Below are 12,317 nucleotides of genomic sequence, written 5' to 3'. Positions count from 1 at the left end.
AAAGTTCCAGGAGAAATGGAAGGAGAAAATAAGGCTGGTGAGCTCAGTCTTATTTTCAATCATCATATAAACACTTCTTAGACAATGAAATCTCAATGACGTTCTTCTTATGATTTTTGGGGGCACAAATAATAATTGACAAAATATTCACTGGGTTTATTGATCTGCTTTCTGAAATAAACTACATATAGAAACAAGTCTACTGTAATTTTGTGAGTGATTTTTTTTGTAAAATAATAATGAGAAAGCTTTTTTTAAAATGTACCTGAAAGAGCAGGCTAGATCCAAAGAGAATACAGAAGATTATTTTAGGATGGGGTGAGATGAAATCCAAAGAGCAGGGTAAGATCAAAAAACAAATGGAAATCTGTATATACTGTGGAAGAAGTCATGAAAATAAATTGAAGCTTGAGGGAAGAATGGAATGGAAAAGGACAAAACTAATAATTTATTTACCAATCCAGTCATTTAAAATTCTAATTTATGTAGCCATCTATCTCACTCTATGCTGTGTGTAACAAAACTTTCATCAATACAACATAAAGACGTCAAGTCCTTGAGCTTTGTCCTCCTCTTCCCCTGGAAGCACTGGAGGATATTATTAATGATTGTGCCTGCCTCAGATCTCCCTCTCTTGAAGGTGAAGAAGCTGAGCAAGGGCTGTTATTATCATCTTTGGCTCTGATCCCTTTACTTCAGACTGTCTTTAGAAACGGGTTTGGAAATACCTGAAGAGAAATGAGCTCACTGGGGAAATTATCAGCTTCAGCAAGCCAAATACCCCTACCAATCACCCCGCAATAAAACAGTCTCAGACAAACTCATTTCTTACAGAACACTTTCTTTCCACAATGTTGCCAGCTGGAAGAGCTGTCGCTGTGTAACTGCTCTAACCTTGGTGCATGTTGGCAGGGCTTGCAGCTGTAGAGCAGAGCAGAGCAGAGTGCTGCTCTGACATGAGCATTACGGTTCCTACCTGCTTCCCCCGAGGGACTTCTGTGTCTCTCTTGATTCAGCACTACAGCAGTCCAGCACAGTGGACATTAAAGAAGCTTTAGTTTTACAGTACAACGTACTCTGCTTCCAAATGCTGTGTTTGTGAGATTAATGACTCTCCCTTATGCTCTGCAGTCTGAACCTGTGGTTTACACATGCTAATGATCATATTGTTTCATATCACACAGACATCCTCTTATGTATCCTATTAACACATAGATAATTTTCAAAAAATTTTAAGGTACCAATTAAAACCATTATATTCACTCTTTATCTAATAATATTAAACAGTAATTTTTTTTTTCAAAGAATTTTATAAACTTATTACTCTGATGTTTCAAAAACTGAGAACGCTCCAAGAATAAGTGTATCATTCTGCTCATTAATTTTATAGGTGGGACTGAAACTCTCACCACAGTAATTTATAAGCTGAGAACTTTAAAACAGATTTATCAAACACATTATTTGATAAAACACGACCGGACTTGCTAAATATATTTCACCTCATGTGCAACTTCATAGTAACATAAAATTTTAAAAGAACACAGCCTTAGAAACAACTCATAGCAATATTGCTCAAAGCAATAGCAAACCATGACAATAAAGGCAAATCTATGATCAGAATGGTCAAGTCAACAAGAGCAAGATTTTCTACAGGTAGTTCTATGTACCTACATCACCTTACATTGTAATCACTATCTTGGTAATCCACTTTCAAGAAAACCAAACAAATAAGCATAACATATATTTCAAACAAAAGTATCAATTTATAAATAGGTATTTAACATTGTTACAGACATACTGGAATCCTAACACAAATAAACATCATTCAGAATGCAATTTGATTATATTAAATGGCTGTGTCCTTCCAAATCTTAATTTTCCCTCAGGTTATAATCCAGTTAGCTTTTCCAGTCTAAAAGCACAATCTTTTTCCATGTAGCACCAGCTATGACTTGTACAACATGTTTTTAGTCAAATTTCAACCTTCTCAGGTAAAAAAAATCCTTTACCTGAGAGCTGATACTTGTGAGCTCTGTACATTCTTGTCTTAGTCCCCATTTTCTTCAACTCAAACAGGTCATAAAACTTTCAGTCTTAAACTGAAAGTTTAGGACTGAAAGTTTAAGACTGAAAGTTTAATCTGAAATCACAAAGCAACCTAAAACTGATTTCTTACTTAAGTACATTGTTTCCATTCAGTACATTTTCATTCTCACTCTATATTAAGCAGAAAGGAAGAATCTGGATTGGTGCACAAGTAAGGCAAAAATTCACTTTATTTCAGATGCACTGAAATGTTAAGGAGGACTAGTCACAGAAATCTCTGGAAGATGAAAGTTACAATTTAAGAAAAAAGACAGTAAAACAGTATGATTGATAAATCATATTGTTTTAGACAGTAAAACAATTGATTTCATATGTCTTACTGGAGAGTGTCTCTCTCAAGCCTGGGGCTTGGAGGCTTATCTTCCAAATGACACTTAAAATGCAGGCAAAGGTTCCTAAACGCCAATTTCAGTTTTGAATTGACTCTAATCAGGATAATTGAGTGCATGGAAGGATATGCCCCAGCTACAACTAAGGATACTGCAACTTTCACTACATCTTTACTTTGAGATGTCGAGAGTATCAACAGAATTTGAGCTACAAAACTGGAAAGATACAGGATTAAGAAAGAAATAATGGATTTAATAGCATTTAGGTGAACATCTATCATAGCATCCGTGAAAGTATCTGCATAACATTGCATTGTCTTTCTGTGTTTCCACAGAGAAGTAATTAACAGAGCTGAGGTCACCACGGAGAGTACTAGAGGGAAAAAGCAACCTACAAAATAAAGAACCAGCAAGTAGAGAGATGAACTATCCCAGTCCATGACATGAGCTGTGCTGTTTTCTCTGCAGTTCCCTGTTGAGCTGCACAGGTAAGTGCTGGGTGTAATCCATAGTAAAGGAAGAGAAGTCATAGAGGAGATCACCAGCGATCCAAAAAGAAGCCATGGGACCATCCCAGCTATTCTGCACTTGATTTGCAGCAGCAGCCAGTGGGTGGTATTGATTATTTTTACACAGTACAGTACATAGAGCCAGGTACTGAACCACAAGCTGCTATGGTTTACAAACATCCACACAGCACCAAAGTCCTTGTACACTGAAGCCAACTTAAACATGTCAGCAAAGTAGAGGCTGTAGATGTGCATCAGGACTGTCACCTGCAAGATAAACCTTGATGTGCTTAGAAAAATCAGGATCATATCAGCAGAAGATGTTTTTTTGCTTTTGATCCAATTAATGGTATTAACAGTTGTAATAAATCCATTTCCAATAAATCCAACAACAACTTCAACAGCTACAATGCTTATTGAAACAATAAGAAGTGGTGGCAACATCTTGCTGCTTTGGTCACTTCTGCCTGATTAGCCTGTGTAGCTGTGTAGGAAGTTGAGCAGTTCTGATGGTATCTGGCTAGTCCCAGCTCCTGCCAGCTCACCTTATATCTAGGAACAAAATTACATCTGGAAATGACAGCGGATCTGGAAACGATAGTGAGAAATTATCGATGTTCTTCCTGAATGTGCAAATGAGAAAGATTTCATAATTGACTCTAAACCTTTACATGCATAAGATTTGCCTATGCTTTTCCTTAGGGGTGTGAGATAGCCAGCTGTATTAAGCAAGCCATCTTATGTCCAATTGTTTATATTCTTGTCTAGAGTGACAGAAAGCTCAGTGGCTCTCTGGTTACAGCAGTACCTGACTGTGTGGAGGAGGTTGCAGCATGAAACCCAACAGAGGCACCAGTACATCGCAGCAAAGATGTCTTACATTGTTACAAGTATCTTTCAGGCTGCAGTGAAGGTTTATATTATAACTATACCAATTAGTTGCAACCACTTCAACAAGGAGAAAATTATATAGCCTCCAGCCCTATTCTAGAGGAGCACTCCAGACAACAAGGCTGTTTTCATCCAAGGATTATTGCTGCATTTAGCTGCCCACTTCTTATATGTAGTCACATATATGGACTACACTTATATGTAGTCACAGTAGCCGATGTGCCGAGGACAGGTTAGTCAAGTAGAGCAGTCCACCTAGCAGAACTCTGTTACAAATCCCACTCTCTGCAGCTGTTTCACTGTCTCAGCTTCTATCTCACCAGCATGCCACAGTTTGATACTGAATTTAGACCTGTTCTGCTTTATAGACTGAAAATGTGTCATCCATCTTCATCCATATCTTTGTCTGATGCTGTAATGAGCACAGTCCAGAACAGTGCTGGGCCTCACTGATCTGCATCCTGCATTAGTCCTTACTTATAAACAAATATGTCTGGTTTAGAGAACAGTGTGTCCTCATCTTCTCAATCCCAGACTCATCAATCTAAGTTATGAATACAATACTGGAAAATTTATATTGTTGATATATTATTTCTTGAAATAGAGAAATATTAAGTACAATGATGAATGTGACAACAGGGTGAGAAGCAGCTGACATCTTTATGCCTCTGGAAAAATTCTGAAAGTTTATTTAGCAGTAAAATATTTACTGATTTTGTGGGAAAATTGATTATTTCTAGAGTCCATTTCTCAACAGAGTAAAATCTTTCAAAGTAAAAGATAGACTGAGCTTCTTATCTGGACATGGTAAGAATTGTCAATTGGATTTACTTCCTATTAATACTTTCATGCTTCAAGTTTTTGTTGAATTTCTAAGACAATAAGTTAATAGTAATTCATTAACTTATTAAAATTAAAAGCTAGATTTAAAATCTTAATATTTTTTGTTACTGTCAATCAAAGTTTCGTTACCCTTAGATTTCATTTTAGGTCCTTGTAATCTCAAAAACTAGGAGCTTTTTTCTCTAAAAAATGAGCATACTTTTGTATGGTCATCTACATACAATCTACAACACTGCAGATTGTAAAAAATAATTGAGACGCCTTTACAAGACATTGTGTGTAGGTTTCAGATTTAAAAAGCCTAAAAGAATAAAACAAACAAACTAACTAATTTAAACTAAAAAACATTCTTATGTTTACTTTTTTTAACATTCTTTACCAGAAGTATTCAAGAGTGGAACAGAAACAACTTACTAAGGATCACAAAGCCTAACTCAATGACTACTGTGTATTTCAAAGCTACATGCCTACAGCTTCCTGTATACAGAATGTGCATTACATAACTATACTAGTCAGTTACTTCAAAAATGTAGTTTTTAAGTTACTCAATTTAACATGAAAGTAACACTTTATTTTTACGTACTTATGAAAAAACAGCACTGGAATTATGAAGTGGGAGAATCTAACCCAGAAAATACATTCTAGAAAAGTGCATGACTGAAGCAAATTCCCAGAGGTTCCAACAGTTACAAAATTCTGTTCTATCTTTGTATCAAAAACTAAAATTTGAAAGACAACCATATCTGAGCTTTACCCGCTTATTTGATTTTCCTGTATATGAGGCCCAAAGTGGGAACAATTTACTGAGAACAAAGTAACATTCCTACAAATGAACATTCCACCATGGTGAACTCCCACCAGCTCCTTCAGAAAGTAGCTGCCACTCAGCCTGTGCACCCCAGTGGTAATTAATCCTCAGCTCGGGTAAAGGAAAAAGCCTGTTCCTCAGTGCTCGGTCAGGGACCTCAGGCTAATGTGCTCTGCTCTCAGGAATGGCTTCTAAATTTTGTCTTGCTTTGTGCCTCAGTAACTCAGGAGCTCCACAAAAAACTGCAATGATCTCCAAGGGTTCTCCAGAGCATGAGTTCACTCATGGATGCTGGTGACACACACAGGCAGGCACCAAAATACAAGAGGCTGGTTTGTGTGTGTCACTGCGACTTGACCACACATGACGCTGGTCCAGACTGGAAATGATCATCATCTCATTCCCTGGTATGCAGATCCTTGAAAGTGTTCATTCCCCTTCCTAATCTTTCCTGACCTCACAGATAGGGTTGCCACATTTATGCTCATTAGCAGACCTCCTTTTGGGCCACAGAGTTAATCATCATGGTCAGGCCAGATTTATCTGGCAGAGGAGACACAAGGGATCCTAAAATATATCAGACTTCCTTGAACCTATCCTCTGAGAGAGCACTTGAGTGAATTAATAAAAGCAATTGAGTCACAAAGTAAAGCAGACCATAATTTCTTGAAAATAATCACAGTACAATGTTAGCATGAGCAAATTATAAATGCTAGAGAAAAGTGTCTGAATTTATACAACAATTTCCCTTGAAACATAAATCTCGCTTTATGAGAACAGAGAAGACCCAGAGAAGTCAGGTTCAGATCTCAGATAGCACCTTTCCTCCTTTGATTCATGCATTTCAATTAACAACAGTAATAAATATGCTTCACACAATCCATATAAGGGTTTTAATTGTTGAAGTAGCTGAGAAATTTTTGCAACAGAACAAGCAGTTTTCAAATCTTGTGAAGCTCAAATCTTGTGAGCCTGTTCAGCTCATACAAGATCCACAATGCACCAGTTAGTGGTATCTGGTAAATATTTTGGTATTTTACTGTGAGCAAGAATTGCGTGAATACAATACTGAAATTCATTTCTGATATTGTTCAGAAAAATGCATGCCTTGGAAATGTTGCTAATGAATCATCCAACTACGGTCACAGCTTCACAATTTTTAGTGAAAAGTAATTGTCTATGGCTTCTTTGAGGATAGAAGAAATTACAACATGTCCAAGATGACTGGATTTTTCGTCTCTTAAATTTGTTGCCACTACTCAGCGTCAGGCTGGATAGAGCTTTGATCAACCTGATCTGCTGGAAGGTGTCCCTGCCCATGGAAGTGGGGGTTGGAACTAGGTGGTCTTTAAAGTCTCTCTCAATGCAAATAATTCTATAATTCCAGGATAACTCAATGATGGGATCCTATAGTCTTCCTCCTGTCTCCTATCTAAAGGCAAAAGAATACCCAGATGTAGTCCTGGAATTTCATTTTGAGATTATATCCAGAGAGAAAAATCATAGAAGAATTTCAAATTTTTACATAGATCCTAATGATATTATGACTTTGTTCAGCAAGTGTTGACCATTTGCTGATGACTAGTGTGTAATTCTACAAAAACTGAATTGCAAGATTCACAAAACAATTCAAGAAACCAAGAATGAACATTACATTGATCATAAAAATTCCATTTCCTGATGAAAAGAGACAAGGGCATGAGAATAATTTGTTATTGTTTATTTTGTGTTGGAGGAAGGACACTGCTTTCCAGACAACCGTAGTTAATTAAATTCTGGTGGTGTAAGAGGCTACAAGAGCCTCATGACATTTGTTCACCTCTACATCATGAGCTCCTTAGCAAATAAGCTTTTTACAACCTGTCGTAAATTGCACACAGCTTTTATTGTATCGTAAAGTCCATCTCTGATGGAAACTTCTGAACACCAGCACAAGACAGTGAAGTACAACTACTATTAAGATTCTTCCACTAAAATAATTGAATAAAACAAAACATGGAAGAATATGTCTTGTAGAAGATGCACAAACTAGCCTACAAGAGAAAACTTGCAAAAATTCTATAGGAGAGCCATTAACATTTGAGTTTAACAAACATGGCCAGAATCAGCATTTTTGGTTCTACTAAAATGGCTGATTGCATCGTCAATACTTTTTAAAATGGTTTATCAAGTGTTCTTCTCATGTTTGACAAGGTATAGAAGGCTTGTAAGCCTCAATATAATATCCCATCTGTGAAAACAGCAATAAATTATGCTGCTGTTTAACACATCCCAGACTTTATATTGTACAAAGAAGTAATGTTGCAAAATATCTCAAAAATTAGTGTGAAAGGGTGATAATCTATTTTACCATTAATTTGCAAGTTGTCATGCTGCTGTTATTATTGTACTGGAGATAATGTACTGTTAATTTCAATACCACAAAATTATTTATTGTTTCTTTTAGAAATGACTGTCAAAATGGAAACCCCAACAGGCTCAAGTAATGGAAAGAATCCTCTGAAATTCATGCAAGGGGTCAAGAAGATCAAATCATATAAAACACATGAAAAGGAAGATGCAACTTTAATTTTAGAGCGGTAAGAATGAACACACACCCCAAAAGCAAGGAGCAGGCAATAGGTACAATCTAGTGAGGGTTATCAGTTGCTCCTTGACATGGTCAAAAGGAGATTAATATAAATGTTCATTAATTCAAGACGGTATTTGTAAAGATGAGTTTATGGTTTATACCAGACAAAGCATGAAAGGTTTGTAGACCTCCTCTGATCATGTTGTTTCTTGCTAATATTAAGGGAGTCAATATGTCCAAAGGAATAGTGTGCTTTACTGAGCTGGATTTCTCTACAAATCAAACAAGATTTAAGAAAGACTGTGAATTTGGTTTGCCCTATTAAGGAAAATGTTAAAACTGCACACTAAAAGTTGAAAATTATTGAACAATTAGCGAGTTTCTGTTTGACAGTATTCTCAACTGGTCCAGCTTCTCTATGGATTCAGGAAATTTTCCTTTCTTCTTTCCCCTCCTCAAGGGAAGTTTTATCTCTTTAGCTTAAACAACTCTTGTTGTTGAAATAGGAATTGTTTTTCATATGTCCTTAATTAGACTGAAAGGTTAAACAGTTGCTTCTGGTTTCTCTTTTCGCAAACCATAACTGCAAGTAAAGGCCTCTTATTTTCCATATCCAGTACATTTTATGGTTAGTGCATGCCTTTCCACACCACTGGATTTTCCTGTTCACAAAGTTGTCAGAGACTACAGTGAAATTTCACGCAGTGATCCTTGCATTAGACTCAGCACTTAGAATTTGTGCTTAGCTTCATCCAAAGAGTAAATACACATTTCTTACACAGGTTACAGACTTGTATATTGGAGCATATTTTTTGAGCCAAGTTCCTGTATCTTGTGTCTCATTTCAGAAACCCTGCCATCACCAGCAGTTGTCCATTTTGTGACCCCAGTTTGGAAATAGCATTCTTAAAAGATATCTCTATACATTACAGTCTTTGTAGCATACACCTTGTCTTAAGATTGCTTATAAACTGCCAGCACCTAAAGATAAGTAAAATCCTCATAGTGGAGTTTTGTTATGAGTTAGGTTACTTTACTAAATCACAGTTTGTGTAGATAAAGCACATGAAAGAGAATCCATCTTTTCATTTCCACTACCCCTTCAGCTGGCTTTCTTCACTATCTATTTATTCTTGAATAATGAAAAAAGCACTAGGAAGTGATAAAAATAACATAATTTAAAAGAAATTAAGTATAAAATTCTAAAAATTACTTTAGTCTTCTTACAGTGCAGTGGTGGACTGAAAAAGAAAAAAGTGAATTCGACACATTGATGAATTAAATCCCTTTCTAAAATGTAAAAAAGCCTGCCTCATGACAATACTTTTTAATGTTCAAGTAAATTAGTTTCATGTAAACTGCTTCATATATCATTTTACACTTAAAAGAAATGGTCTTTGACATTGTTTTAGGAATGCAGTTGTAGTCTTTGCAAATTATAATTGAAATTGAGAAAATATAAATCTATGCTTCCTGTTGCAATGAATCTATCAAATAGAAGCACTCAGTGAAAAATGTTATGTGATGATATCATTAAAGCATTTAACATCAGGATGCTGCATAGACAACTGCAAATAAATAATTTTTCATTAAAATTTTAAGTGCTTACTTTTGCCAAAGCTATAACTTTAATGTAAATGTGCCTTTTAGTATGTGTAAGTACTAAGAGCATAAGACTTTTTGAAGGCCATCACCACTTCAGTACCATTGGCAAACAGCCCCACACTGACTGATGCTGGGTTCACTTATGTTAGTATAGCCAATGTGCCATTTTGACAGCCAACTGCAATTCAAATCCCTTTTTCAATACTCTGCACCACCTGTGATGCAAATTTAACTTAATCCTGATTTTTGTGGCTTACTAACACTGAATCCAGCAGAGAATGTTATCTGTTTGGAAAAATTCACATCAGAGTTCCTCTTCATAAGCAGTATGAAGAAAGAAAAAGTGTGCATCCTGATAATATTTTTTTTAATGCACACCATCTCATTTACAGTCTTTGTACAATGCTGAGGCTGGGTTCCCTCAGATCTTTAGTTTGGATTCCCAAACATAAAGAAAATAAAAAAAAATAAAGTCCAGTTCAGTCACTTATTTTGAAGTAAGCAGATACCACATTGCTGGGAGCATTTGCTTGGGGTAGCACAGTACAATGCAACCGAACACAAATGTGTCCAGATATTATTTCTCAGTGTCCAATCAATTTTCTAATTTCACATTTTGTCATGAAATGTTACTTTGTGTGATTACTAGAGTTAGGAGTGAATGATGCATGAATTAGAGAGCTGACAAACCCTTGAGAAAGTGCTCAGCACAATGACACCTCTGCTTACTCTATTCAAAGAACAAAAAATGACACTCTTCCCAGGTGAGAAAGATGGAGACAAATGATGGTCTCTTCCTAAGACTGACTTGGAATATATTCAAAATCACAAAAATCTTGTGCATTTTCCCCTATGTTTTAGGTTAAAATGCAAAAAACATAAGATCAATTTATCTAGTCAGAAATTAATTTCTGCATACGGATTTTCCTGGGACAGTTACAGTCATGCTTCCATAAAGTGAAGTACTAACTAAAGTCTTCAGCAAGGAGGAATAGACAGTTGTGGAGGTTACAATTAGTAGGTGCATAAAAAACTCTTATATTAAGAAGATCAATAGGATTAATGATTTATTTTCTCTTCCAGTACATGAAATAGGTGACATCAGATGAAAGAGAAGTTAAAAGCAAACAAAATAAGGTGGTTTTCCACATAACCTGGAGGGAAGATGTGGAATTCCTTGTCGTAAGATATATCTGCAAGAAAAGTCTGCATGGATTCAAAGGATGAACAGACTAGCACACAGGAATGAAATCAATTGGGTGTTACTTAAATACATAAAAACCATTTCTGGTTCACATAATTCCTGTAAAAGTTTAATGTCTGGGAGAGTAATAGGAGCAAGTAGAATTTATATTTGCCCAGTTTGTACAACCTTCCCTCAGCTCTCTGCTGGCTATCAAGGAGAGGTAATTACAAAGGCAGAACTTTCATCCCAAACAATGTGACTGAAATAATGCTGCTGTCTTATCCTGACTCATGATATCATTTAACACTTCTCAAATTATGATATATCAGTTATGTCCAGTAAAAAAATACAGCCCCAGTGCCACATCTCTAATTACAGATATAATTATATCTGTGAGGAAGGGAGAACTTCAGAAGGGATAGTGACCCTGCAAGATAGGCTAGAAGAGTGGACTAATGAGAGGCTTATGAAGTCCAACAAGTATGAAGTCTTGCACCTGACAAAACATAATCCAGGAATGCAGCAAGGCTGGGATATATACCTAGCTGGGGCGAAGCTCAGTGGAAAGGGACCAGGAGCTTCTGATGAACACGAGGTCCATATAAGTGAATAGGGTGCTGCTAGAGCAAAGAAAGTCAACAGGACCCTACATCAAAGAGTGCTTCAGCAGCAGAGATAAAGAAATCACTGCACCACTCTGCTCAGTGCTTTCCATACAACACCTGGAAATTTATTTTTGTCCCCTTGATTAAAAAAAAAAAAAAAAAAAAAAAAAAAAAAAAGTGTGAAAAGTGTGAACAGGCTGGAGATGGTCCAGAGAAGAGCCAAAATGATTATCCAAGGACTGAAAAGTTTACCATGTGAGGAAAGTCTGAGAGAACTGCTTTGTTCAGCCTTGAGGAAACAAGACTTAAGGGAGGCCTTGTCACCATGATCCAGTACTTAAAGGCTGGCTACAAAGACTTCCTTTTACAAGGAGTGCCATCAAAAAGATGAGGGGTACAACTTACTCCTGGGGAGATTCTGGCTTACACTAGAGAAACATTTTTCACAGCAAGAAAAATCAGCCACTGGAATAATCTGCCTAGGTGAGAGGTGTATTCCTGAATGTTGGACACTTTGAAGATTTAGTTGAACAGAGTGCTGGGCCATCTTGTCTAGACTTGTGGTTTTGCTTTTGTCAAGGAAGGTTGGACCAGATAATCCTTCATGTCCCCTTCCAACCTGGCATTCTATGATTCTCTGATGGATTCCATTTAGATTAGGAAATGAACATGACCTCATTCCCAGATAACATTTTAATCCATTGTGCCAAAGGCTGTAAATACATCCACACCAGTAAGAGCAATTTTGTCCCATGTAGCATACGGACAAAATTAGTTCCAACTACAATTTTATTGGCTTCAGAATGGCCTCCCAAATGAAACAATTCTGTTCATTCAGAAGGATTCACACTGCTGTTTCAACT

General features: G+C 36.5%; 2 protein-coding genes across 2 annotated transcripts in view; both read right to left on the bottom strand.

The window, feature by feature from the left end:
* Nucleotides 1-12,317, bottom strand: part of TENM4 (teneurin transmembrane protein 4) — a 1,543,936-nt gene that overhangs the window by 1,396,018 nt on the left and 135,601 nt on the right. The window lies entirely within an intron of this gene.
* Nucleotides 2,423-3,388, bottom strand: LOC129117293 (taste receptor type 2 member 40-like). The gene has a single exon (XM_054627880.2). The coding sequence runs from the start codon at nucleotides 3,386-3,388 to the stop codon at nucleotides 2,423-2,425; it is 966 nt and encodes a 321-aa protein (XP_054483855.1).

Source organism: Agelaius phoeniceus, chromosome 2 (genome assembly GCF_051311805.1).
Source record: "Agelaius phoeniceus isolate bAgePho1 chromosome 2, bAgePho1.hap1, whole genome shotgun sequence".
In the NCBI taxonomy this organism is placed as follows: Eukaryota; Metazoa; Chordata; class Aves; order Passeriformes; family Icteridae; genus Agelaius; species Agelaius phoeniceus.
The sequence above is the reverse complement of the archived record's forward strand: the minus strand, read 5'-3'. Positions and strand labels throughout refer to the sequence as shown.

What these genes read in the sequence shown, in the direction of transcription:
- LOC129117293 (XM_054627880.2), bottom strand. Translation starts at nt 3,388, where the DNA reads ATGTTGCCACCACTTCTTATTGTTTCAATAAGCATTGTAGCTGTTGAA.